This window comes from Myotis davidii, unplaced genomic scaffold, assembly GCF_000327345.1.
Source record: "Myotis davidii unplaced genomic scaffold, ASM32734v1 scaffold149, whole genome shotgun sequence".
NCBI lineage: Eukaryota > Metazoa > Chordata > Mammalia > Chiroptera > Vespertilionidae > Myotis > Myotis davidii.
In genome coordinates, this window is record NW_006352194.1 from 2121176 (window position 1) to 2138536 (window position 17361).

The 17361-nt window shown below is 48.4% G+C and overlaps 1 protein-coding gene across 1 annotated transcript in view; it reads right to left on the minus strand.

The window, feature by feature from the left end:
• Nucleotides 1-17361, minus strand: part of MAN1C1 (mannosidase alpha class 1C member 1) — a 112096-nt gene that overhangs the window by 70566 nt on the left and 24169 nt on the right. Inside the window, exon 4 of the mRNA XM_006777521.2 lies at nucleotides 9994-10090. Within this exon, the coding sequence (XP_006777584.1) occupies nucleotides 9994-10090 (97 nt within the window). The remainder of the gene's footprint in view (nucleotides 1-9993; nucleotides 10091-17361) is intronic.

Sequence of the window (17361 nt, forward strand, 5' to 3'; positions counted from 1 at the left end):
AGGCTAATATTAAGCATGCTGACAACAGCAAACATTGGCAAGGATAATGGAGCAACTAAAACTCATCACAGCTAGTGGGACTACCGATTGGTTTATTCACTTTGGAAAACTGGCAGCATTCAACTTAAGCTCAACATACTATAATACAGTATGACCCAGCAATTCAAATCCTGAGTGGATCTCCACATAAATGATTGCTTATTTCTGCCAAAACATGTGCAAAAAGTGTTTATAACTCTCAAAAGCATGTGCAGCCACTTTGGAAAGCAGTCTAGCAGTTCCTCAAAAGGATATACATGGTGTTACCAAGTGACCCAGCAATTCTATTCCTAGGCAAATGCCCAAGAGAAAACCTATGTCCACATAAAAACTTATACATGAATATTCAGAGTAGCATCTATAATAATAAAAGCATAATATGCTAATTAGACCAGACATCCTTCCTTCGGACAAAGCTGCAGCAGGCAGTGTCTGCGGCAGAGGCAGTAGAAGCCCCTCTGGCCACGGCGGCAGCAGACAGAACCTGCAGCGGCAGCGGGCGGGGGGGCCGGGGCCAAGGCCCTTGCACGATTTTCATGTATCGGGCCTCTAGTTATATATAATAGCCAACAAAAGTAGATACAATCCCAATGTCCAAAACTACTGAATGGATAAATAAAATGTGGTATATCCATACAGAATATTATTTGGCAATAAAGAGGAATGAAGTCCTGATACTTGGCTACAATGTGAATGAACCTTGAAACATATGCTAAGTGAAAGAAGCAGTCACAAAAGGCCAGATATAATTCCTTTTATATGAAACTAGAGGCCTGATGCACGAACATTTGTACAAGAGTAGGCCTTCCTTCCCCCGGCTGCCGGCACTGGCTTCCCTCCAGCCCTGGCTTTGTCAGGAAGGACATCCAGTCTATTCAGCATATTACTCTTTTATTAGTATAGATTATCATTATAGATGCTCAGAATAGACAAAGCTATATAGGAATGGAAAGTATATTAGTAATGGCTGAGGGCTAATGAAAATAACCAGTCACTAAATTTTAAACAATAACAATAAAAGTGTTTATAGCGGCTTTACTCATAATTACCAAATACTGGAAACAAAACTGTCCAGAAAGACTAGAATGGGTAAACTTGAAAAATGAACTATAGTTTAGAATATAATTATGAGTGAAAAAGTAAACCATAACACAGTATATACAATATGATATGAAATTTTAAAGCAGATAAAACAAATCTAAGGTGATAGAAGTCAGAGCAGAGGTGACTCTTGGGGGCTACTGACTAGGAGGGTCTGAGGAAACGTTCTGTGGTGACGGAAATGCTCTTGACTGGGGTTGGTTACGGGGATGGATCTGTATGTAAAATTCATTCTGCTGTGCACTTAAGATTTCTGCATTTTACTGTTTGCAAGTTATAAGTTACATCTCAATTTTTAAAAGTAATTAAAAGGAAAAGAAAAAGATAGAGGCTCAAGTTAAAAAGCAGGGTTCAAGTCCTGGCTGTCAGACTTTGCGAGTCCCTGTCCCTCTCAGTGCCTTTTATCCCATCATCAGACAATTGGACCAGCTGGTTTCAAAGAATCCAACTGGCACTGCCAGTCTGAGATTTTGGGAATTCACATACCTATTTGTCACTGAGTTTGCTGGGAAATCTGGCCACTGCTTGCCTCAATGCCATGCAAAGAAAAGGGGGCTGGCTGGCTGCTGTGGGCTCAGCCTGTTTCTAAGGGAGAAAAGGTCTATGGAAAGTGGGTGGGAACACGTCGCCACCGGGAATGTCAGTTTCAATATGAATCATCTTATGTATCCCCAGCAACTTGTTCTGGGAATAGATACCCTGACTCACTCCTTCCCGACAGGAACAAGACCTGCTACTAAAATTTCAGGTTCAGGAGAACCAGCACAGCCCAAATAGCCTAGCAGAGGTGAAAAACCAACAACAAAAACCAACCAGGAATCACACAGAGGACAGGGAGGGCCAAGAGTATGGTCCTCCTTGTTCGAGTCCCCAAGGAGGACGCCGGCTCAGGAGGCTGCTGGCGCCAGTGCTGGGATGGGGAGCCAAGACTCCTAACATCGAGTTTTCTTTTTACAACAACCTGCTACTATATTTTCTAGAGAAATAAATTATTCTCTGTGCTGGTAGGAAGCCTTTTAAACAAAAAGTAAAAGAGAACATCCAAGATGCATCTTAATTAGAAACTGCTTGGGGAAAAAGTCTTTGAGGCAGGAGGGTGTGGAGCACCGTGCCATGAGTGGTGAAAATAAGCAGGCTAATTAGGAGGTGAATGATTTGCTTTGATAATCCCCAGTGTGCTCCCATGGGGACCACCTGGTCTTCAGAAAGTGGCTGAAGATTCATGGATGTGTCATTCAAGGCCAGAGGGAGACCATCCTGGGTGACAGCATCTGACCTGAGACTGCCAGTTCTGCCTGTCCTTCCCATATGGGGGCTCATGTTTTAATCCCGTTCCCTTCCTTGTGCTAAGGGCCCGTCTGCCGGGGACCAGGTGCCTCTAATCCATTGGCTCTGCAATGTGACAGTCTCCGGCCTCCAGATGGAGCAACTAGGGCTCCAAAAACATGTGACTCCCGGGAAGGTTTTTCTGCTGCCCTTAAGACTGACCCATTCTATCCAAGGAATTGCAACATCACCACTTCCAAGGCTAATGACAGCTCTTTCTCCAAACAAACTCGAGGCCTGGGTCAGGAATGTGCGCCACGGCCTGGCAGTGATTTCCCAAGGACTGTGGACACTTGGTGTTTTGTTTTTCTTCTTCAGAAAAGAAAAAGAGCTCATGAAACAAAACTCATAAAAAGAGGTTGCAGTATTTTCAGCCAGATGCGTCAAAGTACTCTGTTACCCAATAAAAGGGGAGAAGGGAAGGAAATTAGGAAGGATATGTGTGTGTGTGCAGAGAAAAAACACATACAAACTCATGTTCTGTGAGGATTTACTATGTGCTAGAAAGTGTTCTGGGGCTACCTAATTCTGCCCCCTGCCCTTTTTACAGGTGAGTAAACTGAGGTTCAGAGAACTTGGTGACTTGCCCAATTTTATTCAGCGGGTAAATTCTGGGGCTTTGAACCTGGGCATATATCCAAAGTCAAAACTGCTGCCTCCTGGAAACAAAGTCAGAGATCCGTGGAAACAACATGGAGATTTGAGGAAAATTGGGGAAGCAGGTGGTTTTCACAAACTGGCGAAGTGTGCAGTTCCCCAGGCAGCCACACTGGTAGAGAAACTGTCACCCACAAAAAGACCCAGTGAGACTGGCGTGTACGTGTAGCAGACTGCGAACAGTTTGCAGAAGGCACTACTGAGTCACACGCCAAAAAGCAATTGTAAAAATGACATCCTGGGGCCTGGATTTATTCCCTCTTCAACATCATATTTGCTCCGTTTACAAGGCAAAGATGATTTTTCTCTCTGCCAAGGCCAAGCATTCCCAGCCCGTGATCTGAAAATCATGCTCTGTTCATTTTGCCTCTTAACTCACCCAGGGCCATAAATCATCCCTCGAAATAGGGGTTTGGTTGGCAGTTCTATCAGGGATTCACAGGGCAGAGGCAGAATCCAATTTGGGGCTCTCACAGTCATCCTGGGCCAGCTCGAGAGGGGGCGTTGCTTTTGGCCACACAAGCACCTCCATCTTCCACAGAGAAGATGCCTGAGATCACATCTGCTGACCAGGCAGGAAGGCTGCTCTTACAGGGTCAGATTCTAACTGCACTTTGTGACAGAGGAAGAGGTCAAGGCGGCAAAGAGAATGAGAGGAAGAGAGAGCAAAGCAGGGCCCAGCCTTCCCCAGCCAAAGCCAGGACGTAGGGCAGGCAGAGACCGCAAGAGGCAATTCTTTCATTGAACAAAACTTACCAAGAGCCTCTTATGATCCTTTCATTGGAATATAATTATTCTCACAATTATTTTATAATAAATATAACAATGGCAGCAGCTTACAGCTAGTGAGTGTAAATGGGCAGGTGTTTACAAACATCCGCGTTATCTAATCCTCACAACTGTTAGGTGAAATAGGTATTATCCTCACTGTACAGATGGAGAAACTGAGGTGCAGAGAGGTTAAGACACTTGCCCAGACCTCATTACTAGTAAGTGGCAGAGCCAGAATTCAAACTCAGGCTTGTCTGGTTCCCAAATCCATGCACCTCTCAGCTTTCCATGAGGTGTTTTTAGGTTATTGGACAGGGTTAAAATATTTTCCTGTGCTGGGAGAAAGGAGGGAAACCTGAATCTTTTCCCCCAGCCCTGAACACTCAGTAGATGTCCAATAAATACTGACGCCTACAGATGGGTGGCTGCAGAACCTGGCCATGAAGTACACATCTTCCCCGGCTCCCAGGAGGGCAGAGGAGTAAAGATGCAATACCACCCACCCTGAGGCCATCCTTCTGCCCAGTTCCCTTCTCCATGGCCACTGTATGTGATCGCTGGGGGATAGGGCAACATGGTGGCTGATGAATTGGGTTCTGGAATCCAACAGACCTATGATCAAGTCCCTGCTTGATAACTGTGTGACCAAGCAAGTCCCAAAAGTCACCACGTCTCAGTTTCCTCATCTGTGAAATGAGGATAATATAGGTAAGGGCTGTGAGGAGAATATAGAGAGTGTAGCAACAATGCCTGATGTGCCCATGTACAGGGAGCGGTGGCATCGTGGCCCCCAAATCATACACTTTCCCCACAGTTTGCTCCTGCTAAAGTTTTGAGAATGTCTAGTTCCTGGTGGTGATTTGGCCATGACCACAGGCCCATGTTTCAACAATCTGGCCTTGGACATTTCACCAATCTCAGAGTGGGTGGTGCTAGTCCTAGAATCAATATGCTGTGCCACCCTTCCCTTCTCTGAGCTCGATTACCCCAGCTCTAAGATGAGGGACTCAGACTTGCTTTGCAGGGCCTCTCGGTGGCCACCTCCTAGCACTCTGTGCCCTGGGAAGATTTCCCCACTGCCAAGCAGGATGAAATTCTCACAGATTGCTCTGGCTTCTTGGGAGCATGAATGCTCATTAAGTGCTTCAAGGCTGGCAGCTGGCACCCAGTGTGAGGTGTCACTAACTCCTCACCCAGAAACCCTAATGCTAGCAGGAGGCTGATTTATCTCACGGCCTTGAACCCTAATCTTCCTTTGCCTCTCTCCTGTTAAAAATGCAATTGTAAGCTGCTTAAATGAAGGGGTGAGAGGAACAATGCCTACCAGTGGGCTGCCCATACACAATCTCTGCCATGGACGCTCAAGAGCTGGGGGAATGGAAAGAGGGATCAGGCTGGCAAAATCCTGGAGTCCTCATGTGGTCCCTGGGTCCAGAGGGCTTGGGCACACCTTGGTCAAAGCAGGGGAAGCACACTGTCCCAAGAGCCTTACATCCTCCTCAGAGCAGCTGCCTTTGAAGAATGCTGCTGCCTCTGTGCCAGACATGAATATGAGCACTTCTCATGTATTTACTCATTTAGTTCTTGTGAGTAGGTACTGTTGTCCCTGCTTTATAGCTGGGATGCCAAGGCCCAGAAAGGTTAAGCAACTTGCCCAAGATCACACAGCTAGTAAGTGGCACAACAGCATGCAAATCCAAGCTGCCTGGCCCCAACAGTCCATGCTCTTCACTTAGCTTATTTGAAATTCCCCCACATCCCAGCAGCAGCCCTTCCTATAGGCGAGGAAGGTGGGCCTCTGCTGCTTATGGCTGGTGCCTCTACTCTCCACTGCTGGATTCCATTCTGCAAGTGGCAGGCTCCCCTCTGTGACTTAATGGTAATAAGGGCACTGCCATCAAGTGCCAGCTCTGTGCCTGGCATGGGAGTGGGCCCTGCACACGTCTTCTAATTGTCACCACAAGCCCAGGAGGCAGTGGCCTCTGTCCCGCTCTGCAGTCAGAGGCCACTCAGCTGCTAAATGGCAACTCAGAGCTTCCACTCAGGCCCACTGGGTCCTCAGTCCAGGCTATTTCCGCCTCCTCCACCTCCTCTGGACACTTACTGTCCCATCTGGCCACCCCTCAGAGGAAAGGGAAAGCGGCCAGAGCCCAGGTGAGCAGCATGCTGTGTCCTCTTTGCTCACAGCCTCTGGAGTCTCGGGAACACTTCCTGACAGGGCCTGCTCAGCAGGAGGCTGGTAAAAAGGAAGCCGTTTTGACACTGAATTGCTTAGGACACAAGAACTGGCTTGAGAGACACCTGACCTAGTGGTCTTGTCACAAAGTAAGAACATATTCTGGGAAGGGCACATGATCGGTTGGGAGGGGGATTCAATTTGGTGCAATGCCACACAGGAAGACCAGGCTGCCATCTGATGTCTTTGCTGCAGCTCCTGTAAATCCTGCAAAGCCAGGCACTGGTGTGAACTCATTACCCTTTCCCATATGCAGCCCTCCTGGCCCCGCAGGCCTGGAGAGGAGGCTGCAAGAGCCCGTGTCCAAACAGCACCAGGGGCAGCCCAGGGTCCCCTGCACATCGACTCAGCCAAGTGGGCAGGGTGGGCACTGCTGCCAACTGATTGCTCCCCAGAGGGCCCAGTTCATTGGGAGGTCACTGATGACGGCCCCAGAGGACCCAGTTTATTGGGGGTCACTGATCACGGCCCCAGAGGGCCCAGTTCATTGGAGGTCACTGATCACGGCCCCAGAGGGCCCAGTTTATTGGGGGTCACTGATGACGGCTGCAGCCAGGGTCCAGGAATGCTGTTGCCTAGCCACCCACATGAGTCCAGAAAAAGAAGTGGGATAAGACAAGAGTGTAATTCAGGCCAGCTCATCTCCTTTAATCTTTGGGAATCACCTGGCTTCAAAGCCCCACATGGGTCTACCCCAAACTTGCCTCTCCCAGGCTCCTAGATTGCCCCTAAGCCCTCTTCTCTGCATCACAAGACCTATTTGTGGTAACAGTAATCATAACCCTACCGGTTAAGCAGGTGCTGTGTGTCAGGCAAGCCTGGGCTGGGGGTTGATGTCTTTATTAGCTCTACTTTACAGAAAAACTCAGGCTCAGACAGAAATGGCTTGCCCAAGGTCACACACCAGGAAGTTGTGAAGTCTGAATTGGAACCCTGGTCTGTTTGGTTTGAGGCACAGAATCCACCAGTAAAGCCAGTGAAGGGCTGCTCACGTGCTCACCTGTGCTCACCTTCTGCTTGTCCCTCGCTCTGAGAGCACCTGGACAGACCCCAGGGACCCAGGGGGGTGCCAGTGTGTGTCCTGGCAGAACTGGTGGAGTTTCTGCTGTGCCATTTACCCCATCTCCCTAGTAATCAGCATCGGGCACGGCACCCAATAAGCATCTGTTGAGTGAAAAACGGAGTAAATCAAGCCCAGCTCTCCCGGCTGGTACCTGGGTCCTTACACGCCCTCCTTTCCCAGGGGCCGGACCCACTGTGGCTCGTTTTCTACTGCAGAAGGAAGGCTCTGCTCACTGCCAGGACTGCTGTAGGCACTGGGTATTGGGGCACCCAGGGCTCTGCCAAAGCCACACTTGGGAGACAGATAACCCATGGGACCTCAGAACGCTCTATGGCAGCGGTTCTCAACCTGTGGGTCGCGACCCCTTTGGCAGTCAAACGACCCTTTCACAGGGGTCGCCTAAGACCATCCTGCGTATCAGATATTTCCATTACGATTCATAACAGTAGCAACATTACAGTTATGAAGTAGCAACGAAAATAATTTTATGGTTGGGTCACAACATGAGGAACTGTTTTAAAGGGCCAAAAGGTTGAGAATCACTGCTCTATGGCCTCACATGGGCAACTGCTAAACACATTCCTTGTAACGGAAATTGTAAATCACTTACAAATACTTGCAGGTTCAGGCACACTCTCATAGGAGCCCCAGTGTGAAGGGAACGAACAGGGGCCCAGAGAGGTTGTGACCTGAATTTAGTCACACCGATAGTTCAGGCAGAGTGAGGACTGGTACTCAGGTCTTCTGACTCAAGGTCCAGTGTCTTTCCACCATTCCAGGCTCCCACTCCCCACCATGCTCACTGATTGGAAAGGGGCAGGAGGGTTGAGGTTTACATCTGGGGCCTTGAGGAATTTTGCAAAATGGGACTTGGTTTAGCCTAATCCCTCCCAGAGTGCTCCCCATGGCGCTCCCTCTACTCCGGTTGACAGTCTGATTAATAGCTACACCCATGCTGTGCAGGGTCAGAAATCAACAGCCTTGCCCCACCCTCCACCAATTCCCTGACTATCTGCAGATGGTTAGGAAGAAAGAGAGAAGAAGCCTCCTGGATCACATCCCTGACTTACACTAGAAGCCAAAGCTCCAACAGCCGAGATCCACACCAGCCATCTTTCCCAGCGTGGATGTGGGCTGTGGGGAAAGTCTGTGTTCTAGGCAGGCAAGGCAGCTGTGCACCTAACCCGGAATCCACACATTGCCTATTTGAGAGGAAAGAAACATCTGTCATCCTCCCCTCTCACTCAGGAGTCTTCTCTAGGCATTTATCCTAAGACAACATTTTATGCACAAAGATGATAATTGCTGCATTATTTTTAAGAGCGAAAAATTGGAAACAACCTTTGTCCAACATTAGTGGATGGATAAATGAATTATGGCACATTCTGGCAATAATTGCAACCACTAAAAGCATTCTTTATGAAAAAATTTAAATGAGTTAGGGAAACACTTATGATATAACGTTAAGTCAAGAAAGCAAAAAGGACATAAAATTGTATACAGAAGGGGAGAAAAGCACACAGAAGAAAAGATTGGACGGACACGAGCCAAGATATCAATAGAGGCTGCATCTGTGTGGTAGAAAGAGATTTTTTTTGGCCTGCTTTACATTTTTTTGATCCATTCTCAATTCCCTACAGTCCTATAATAATTGGGGAGTGGGGGAGCTACTCAAATACACCCCCCTCCTCACAAGGGGAGTGAACTGTCTGAACAGCCAAACAGTTGTGAAGCTGGATGGTTAAGCAGTGGTTCTCAACCTTCTGGCCCTTTAAATACAGTTCCTCATGTTGTGACCCAACCATAAAATTATTTTCGTTGCTACTTCATAACTGTAATGTTGCTACTGTTATGAATCATAATGTGATTATCTGATATGCAGGATGGTCTTAGGCGACCCCTGTGAAAGGGTCGTTGGGCCGCCAAAGGGGTCGCGACCCACAGGTTGAGAATCGCTGGGAGGAAGGCAGGGAGGTCCCTTTTCCCACAACACAAGTCCTTCTGCCAGGGCCATACATTGGGGGGCTGCCCCTTGTAAACCTGCTTTTGAGATTTTCCTGGGACTTGTGATCTGACTTGGTTCTTTGGGTCTCGATTTCAGGAGCCTATGTCTCTAAGGGGTGAGGAATACAGGTACTGAATTTTCCCGTCTCCAGCCCCAGCTAGCTCCTGCCTCTCAGGGGAGAAGGGAGTCAGGCTGCCTCCAGCATCTTTTCACATAAGAGACCTGCGTAGAGGGGAGCTGGCAACTTGGATGGGTGCTAAATTTGAAACCCAAGGCCCTGCCCACAATAAGCCACCTTACAGTCTCTTTGGCTGAGGGGGGCTTTTGAGGTGCTGGGTTAGGAGGATCACAGGCCAAAGACAAGTCACTGACACACAGCAGTACCTGTGCTACTACCTCACACTTTCACCGAGTCAGCGAGCGAGAGACACCCCCCTGGACCCTAAAGGCAGCGTATGCGGCCATCTCATTGGAAATGTGTTCAGTTTCTCTGTTTAAACACCCAATGTCGTTTTACAGCTATCCTTGGAAGGGTGGGTTAAACGAGTCTCCATCACTCACGGTCCCCACTTACATTTCCAAGGTTGTTTGATCTAAGAAATAAGTGATCAGGGCATACAAAGAAGTGTGCGAGGAGAGTAAGGGTTGCCCCTGATCTAGAAGGCTCAGAAACCTGAACAGTCCAGAAGAACCCAGACTTGGAGAAATGGGGACCCAGCTCAGGAGGTAAAAAGCAACAACAATAAGTTCAGCTCAGCCACCAGGGGGGCAGTGGCCTCCCCGACGGCCACTCACCGAACATGTTGCCCTGGTAGCCGTCCTTTGTGAGGGGCTGGAGCTCGTTTTTCCCCATCGCGTAACGCTTGTAGCTCTGCCAGGCGAACTGCATCATCTGTAAGAAAAGGTGGGCCACGTGAGCATGGCGACTCCCAGGAGTGCGGACTGGCCTCCCAGCTTTGCCCTTTGCAACAGGGTTTGAAATCACATCAAAAATAATCTTCCAAATTGAGGAAAAGGACTTCCTCTCACTATAAGTTTATCCTTAGTGACAGCTGCCCAGAGGCCATTGTCCTCGGACAACCCCACATGTCCAGAACCTGGGCACAGATTTCCTAGGGAAGACAGCCGGAGCCAACGCAGAGGCCCGCCTTGTCCAGGAAGGCGCCTCTGCTTTGCTCTGGCCTCAGGCGATCCTCTGAAGGAAGGAAACAACTCACTGAATGATGCCTGTTATAATCAAATAGAATAATCCCCGAGCAAAGGATAGCGAAATCCATTTTGTAGAAAAGGAGACAGGTCATACATGAGGTGACTTGCCCAGCGTTACACAGTGAATCAGTGCTGGGAATTGAACTCATGCCTCTGGCTCCAAAGCGTTAAGACGGTCCCCAAAGCCTTGGTGCTGTCCCTACATGAGTCTCTTCGAACTCCTCCAACACTTGGCTGGACCTACCCTGGCTGTCCCAGGCTCCCTGGTACCCCAGCTGGTCACTGTTATTTGTCGTTTTCCTGGCTCTGAACTATAAACTCCTTGAAGTCAGAAACTACATGGACCTTGCCTCAGTTTCTCCCACAGCACCCGGCACAGGGTTTGGCACACATAGGCAGCAATGAGTATCTGTCAACGTTGTCACTGAGTGTGTGAGTTGTTACTACATTAAGACAACTATGTCAGCTTCTTGGAAGCGTTACACTGGAATTTGGCCCCCTGGCTGCATTTGGCACTGAGCTGGAGGACTGCAAGGTGACAGTGGGCCCAGCCCACTTCCCCAGGGTCTCCTTTATTTGCTTCTATGGTGCCACCTTTTTGCCTTTGCATGGCAGCTGCAGAGCAGGAGAGCAGAGCAGAGCTCTGGGGTGACTGTGGGACCGAGGAGGGAACCAGGGCAGGGAGCTAAGGGACAGACGGGTGGGGAGCAGCTTGGTATAGTGGGAAGAATTCTATCTCTGTCACTATCTCTTTGACTTTGGCCAGTGACTAAACATCTCTGAGCCTCAGTTGCTTCATCTTTGAAGTGGGAATAACAGGCCTGCTTTACCACAATCCTGAAAGGTTTAAATGAAATGCCAGTGACCAACAAACACTGGTTGGTCAGCCTTTAACATACCCATCTGGTTCTCCTGGCCTCTTCTGTCCACCCCTCCTTCCATCCATCCTATAGGTCCTCAAACTTCAGCGCCCACCAGAACCACCTGGAGGGCTTGTAAAAAGGGCCTCATTCCTGAGTTTAAAAAAGAGTTTGTTTTTCTGACAAGTTCCCATGTGACACTGCTGGTCCACGGGCCACGCTTGAGAACCACTGATCTAGCATATGTGTTTATTTTTTGTCACCTCACTTCCAGGCTTTCTTTTGTTTTCCTTCTACCTCTGGCCTCCCTTCCTGCCTCGGCCCCCTCCTTCTGGACATTTCTACCTGCATCCTCTATGTTCTCAGCTCCATCTCTTCTAGGCACATCAGGACAGTAACTTCTGCTGTGCTTGCTGCACAGACCAGGAGGACAGACGTGACACATCTACGACCTGTGCTCTCTATCAAATGGCAGAATAACCTAGTACCGCTCCATTTCACTGTTGATGAAACTGAGGCCCGCAAACAGAAAACGCTCAGGGCGGCACAGCCAGCAGGGCTGGAATCCAGCTCTTTCAACTCCTGGGCCACCGGACCCGACCCCCCCTCCCCCAACCCGTGCCTGGCCCATGTGACACACATGTAAATGTCATGATAATGCATGCCAAGCACTTTGCATGGGCTTTGGTCCTGGTTCCATTCCTCTGTTATTTTCTATTTATCTTGAATTGCCAATACAGAAACTAATTGCTGGGTATGAGTGCTTGAGAAAGTCTGGTCTCCTCCCTCAGTCTCTCTTATGCGGAGCCCCTTGAGTAAGTCAGTGTGAGCGGAGGGAAGGGCGGTGGTGGGTGGAAGAGCAGCAGGAGGGTGTTAAACATAAATGACAGCAGGGAAAAAGGAGCAGAGGTCTGGAGGGGGAAAGACAGTACCCTATCCTCAATATCCCCTCTGCTTAAGGGAGTGAGAGAGCTCTGGGTGTACAGGAGCAATTAAGAAAATCACGGGTATCTACATATTCTCAAAGAAGCTGTCACTGCAGGGATGCCGAGATGTTTGGAACATGGGCCGCTCTCATAGCCATCCACGTCAGTGAAGGGGAATGATGGCACCAGGGATCCCTGCCACTGGGGACTGGATTCAGAAGGCCATCAGAGTGTCTCTCAATCGCATGCGCACGCGCACACACACAGAGTACACACAGACCCGCAAACCTTGGGTCTTCTACTTTGAGTCATGAGTGGCTCAGCCCAGGCACTGGATGAGCAGGGAACAGGAAAGACCCCCAGCCAAGAAGTCCTCATTTCTCTTTCTCACGCACCCAAAGCAGCGCTCACCAGATGTCCTGTCTGTGCTTGGCCGCAGTTTGGACGGCAGCTATGTGGGGAGTGCTCTTGCGACTCCCACCCTCTACTTCCCTGCCAACTGCTGGTCTTCCTCCAGACCCCAGCTGAAAGGGCACCTCTGCAGGAAGACTCCTCCCCAGCCAAGCCCAAGTCAGGACCTACTCCTGCCCCACATTCCTGATACCCAGTCCCTTGGCAGCCTGCAGCAAGCATTTATGCTTGCGACTGTTTGGTCCGTCCCCTTACCCTTATTCATTGCCACAAGCCCTGCAACTCACTCAGGGACATCGCAGGCATATGACTGGTGTTCACTAAATATTTGCTGAATGAATATAATAACACACAAGAAAATTGGCTCTGGAGCTTAATATATGGCTGGGAGACTCAAGGTGAACCATACATGGCACCGGATAAGTAACAGGTCAGGGGGAAGGGTCTTATGAGCAACAGAGGTGCTCAGAAAAGAGTAAGCCTGTATCTCAAGGGAGCTTCGTGGGTCCCCAAGTGTCCTGATGGCCAAGGCGGACTGTGAGGGGCACAAGAAGAGGGCGGCACATAGAAAAGCTTATCTTTTTTTATCTGGATAGTTCAGTGGGCTTGACAGGATAGGTATTGCTCTCATTCAGAAATAACCATGCAATGACTAAATAAAGTATGAGATGTAAAGTGTTAAACAGATATTAAAATTTATGTTTCCACTTCTGGCCGGCGTGGCTCAGTTGGTTGGAGTGTCGTCCCATGCACCAAAAGGCAGTGGGTTTGATTTCCAGTCAGGGCACATTCCCAAGTTGTGGGTTCGATCCTTGGTTGAGGTGCATACGGGAGGCAACCGATTGATGTTTCTCTCTCTCTCTCTCTCTTTCTCTCTCTCTCTCATCAACTTAAAAAATGATGTTTCCAAATGTTAGGGATGTAAAAATGCTCACTATATATTAAGTGGAAAAGCAGGATACTAAACTATATAGTATGAAACTCACTGGCCTATGTATAAGTTTATTAAATTAAAAAAAGAAAAAGACTGGAAGGAAATATACCAAAGATGCCGGCAGTGGTTATGTTTGTCAGAAGTTATTTTTTTCTTCTTACTGACCTAGGTTTTACATGGTTAATATCTAGAAATGTTTGTAAGGTGAAAACTAAAGGTTGTTAAAGTGAAAAACATAAGGAATAAATGATAAGGTGCTACTCCTAACTCAGAAGCGAGTGCTTGGTGGCTGGCCATGGGGTGGATGGGATGGAACCGGGTTTTGATGAGAGAGAAAGCCCATCAGCAAGGGAAACAACGTACGTAGAAGCAAGAACCAGAATCTCAGAGTCAAAGAGAAGGAGAGTGCCAGAGACATCATCTAGTCCCAGAGCCACACTGCACAGGACTGTGTGAGACCCACACAGGGGAAGTGACTGGTCACGGCCAGGACACAGACGTCACTAGCACAGTGGTGGTGTCTCCAAACCACGGGCCAGGACAGTGAAGCAACAGACTGGGCCCAGGGCGGCCTGAGCTGTGGCGCGAAATTTGGGACAGAATCAAGAATATGACTGTAAGAATCAAGAGACCTGAGACTAAATACCAAGAGAAATCATACCTCTGCTCCCACTGGGTTCTAGAACTACACAACAGGCAGTTGTCGTTTGTGTATGCACATGTCTGTGCTAGAGACAGAAGGCAGCTCTAGATGGTCTCTGGAAGGCCCTTCCTCCCATCAGTCTGTGATTTATGGATTCACAGAACATCTAACAGTAGCCTGCAAAGCCTTCCCTTCACTGAGTCCTGCGAAGGCAGCAAACAAAGCTCCAATGATGGGGAGACAGGCAGAGCAATCGGAGCTGAGTCCTAAGACATCTTGTCAGTTCTTTCTCAAACGAAAGCTCTTCTTGTCCACCGGAACAAATTACAATGACATGAAATCTTAAAGTGAAAAATAGTTTACTAGTGTGAGGCAGACATTATTATTTTATTTAAGATGCTCTTTCTACCTGTCTTGGAACTCTAGGATTCTCTCCTGCAGAAAAGTGACTAGAATTCAGTGTGTCGCCCAGGCACGGAAGCCCACCCCAGCCAGGGAGCCTCAGAACAATGGAACCAAGAGAGAAAGGTTGCATTTGAGGAGGGAGGCAATGGAATATTGGCAGACCACCTCCAGAGGGGAAAACTAATAGAAAGTTTGCATTGGAAAGTTCTCTGAAGGCACCTGGGGAGGAAGGAGGTGAGCATGGACAGTGAGATATTCTCCTTTTATTGCCTGCTCTTTTTGTTGTTGTTGTTAATCCTCATCTGAGGATATTTTCCCATTGATTTTTAAAGAGAGTGGAAGGGAGGGGGAGAGACAGAGAGAGAAACATCGACGTGAGAATTTCACATCGATTGGTTGCCTTCCGACAACCAACATATATGCCCTTGACCGGAACTGAACCCGGGACCCTTCAGTCCACAGGCCGACGCTCTATCCACTGAGCCAAACCAGATAGGGCAATGCTCCTCTTTTTAAAATAAAACAAACACACAGACAGGATCAAGTCTGGCCCAGAACCACAGTTGCAGCAACTCGAGGCTGCCAAGAAGGGAAATGGATTTCCCCAGTCATTAAAGATGTGCTCACACCTTATTTACATCTCCCAGCAGAGACACCTGGCCTGTTAGCAGGGGCAGAATGGGAAAGGATTTGGTCTCTAATAATCCTGGGATCTAATGACCACACAGATAGAGAGATCAGAATATCGAGTTGATATATTTCCTTCACTTTTAGCACAGCCCAAGGAAATAGCAGACAGCTTGGTACCTGAACATCATCTGTTAGATTTCTCAATTCACCCCCACCTATGGGTGCTCCACAAAATGATCTTATTTGTGGCTGCTGATGAGACATAACCCCTGATCCATAGTTCAGAAGCTGGATGCAGATGGACTTTGATTATATGCTGGGAGTGGGGGGAGGAGTAGAACCCTCTCACTTTCGGGTTTCAATGAATTATTGAAAGGCATATGTAGGGCCCTAACTGGTTTGGCTCAGTGGATAGAGCATCAGCCTGTGGATTGAAGAGTCCCAGGTTCAATTCCCGGTCAGGGCACATGCCCGGGTTGTGGGCTCGATCCCCAGTAGGGGGCATGCAGGAGGCAACTGATTGATGATTCTCTCTCATCATTGATGTTTCTCTCTCTCCTCTCCTTTCCTCCCTGAAATCAATAAAAGTATATTAAAAAGAAAGAAAATAAAGGCACATAGAGAAAATGAAAATGTGATATGACTCCCTACCTAGCTGAGGTCCACAAAGGTCTCCCACATCCTGCCTATGGAGACTCAGATTTGATCAGTCTCGGAAATCTTACCCCATCTCTAGCTGTTCTGAGGCACCATGGTTGCAAGCGTGGGCCCTGGAGGCAGACAGACCTTTGCCACTCAAAGTGTGGTCTGGGGGCCAGCAGATGGGCACACCCAGGGAGCACGTTAGAAATGCAGCATCCTGAGCCTCATCTGAGACCTGCAGAATGAGAGCCAGCAGTTTAACAGGATCCCCAGGTGACCCAAATGCACATCCAAGTTAGACACTGCTGCCCTAGCCGGTTCCTCAGTGGTTAGAGCACCGGCCCTCAGACCGAAGGGTCGAAGGTTCAATTCTGGTCCAGGACATGTCCCTCAGTTGCAGGCTCTGTCCCCGGCCCCGTCAGGGCGCTTGCGGGAGGCAACCAATTGATGTGCCTCTCTCACATCGATGTTTCTCTCTCTGTCTCTCCCTTCCACTCTCTCTCTAAAAAAATAAAATAAAATAAAATAAAATCAATGGAAAAATATCCTCTGGTGAGGATTAATAAGAAAATAAAGTTAGACACTGCTGTAGGGCTCTGCCACCTATTGGCTATGTGGCCTGAATGAGTGACCTAACCTCTCTGAGACTCAGTTTCCTCATCTGTAAACGGAGGACAGGAACATTTAATCCTTACAATAGCCCTGAGAGTAAATAAGATAACATATGTGAAATGTTTAGCACAGCAGCTGGTACATAATAAGTGCTCAATAAAAGGCAGCCATAAGATGGTTGCTAGATAATTTACCTACTAAGTATCTTTCCATCCATTTCTCTCTGCACTCTAACCCAAGTCCCTGGCATTTCTCCATGGGACTCCTTCAGCAGCCTGTAACTGGTTTGGAGGAGTCCTTTCTGGCCTCCTACACATTCCTCCACACTGTAGCCGGGAGATTATTTGAAATGCAAATTTATTCATATCTCCACCCACCCCCCAGCACGCACTCACACACTTCCATCAGTTATAAAGATCAAACTCATTAAAGCCCATCAAGAGCCGCAGAGCCCCACCGCTCATGCCTCCAGCCCCAGCTTGTCCTCCCGTCTCTGTCCCAGCCCACTAGCTTCCATTCTCAGTTCCTCAAAAATCCACTCCTGCTGCTGCTACAGGGCCTCTTAACACCGCGGCCCCACTCCCTGAACCACCCGTCACTCCTCCTTTGGTCTGGCAAATAGCACTTATCTTTCAGATCTCGGCTTAGCTGCCATGTCCTAGTGCAGCCTGGCCTCCTAGGTCGTTTGAATGCCCCTATTACGGGGGAATATTAAAGTCAGAATTTTATATTAATTGTGTGATTGATTCATTAGTACCTATTTCCCCCACCAGAAGGTAGACTACATTGCTCACTATTGTTCCCCAGCACTTAGCAGAGTGCCTAGCATTTAGAAGCCCTCCATGAAAATATGCTGAATAAATTCCCAACAGAGGGGAAGTCTCCCTGCCC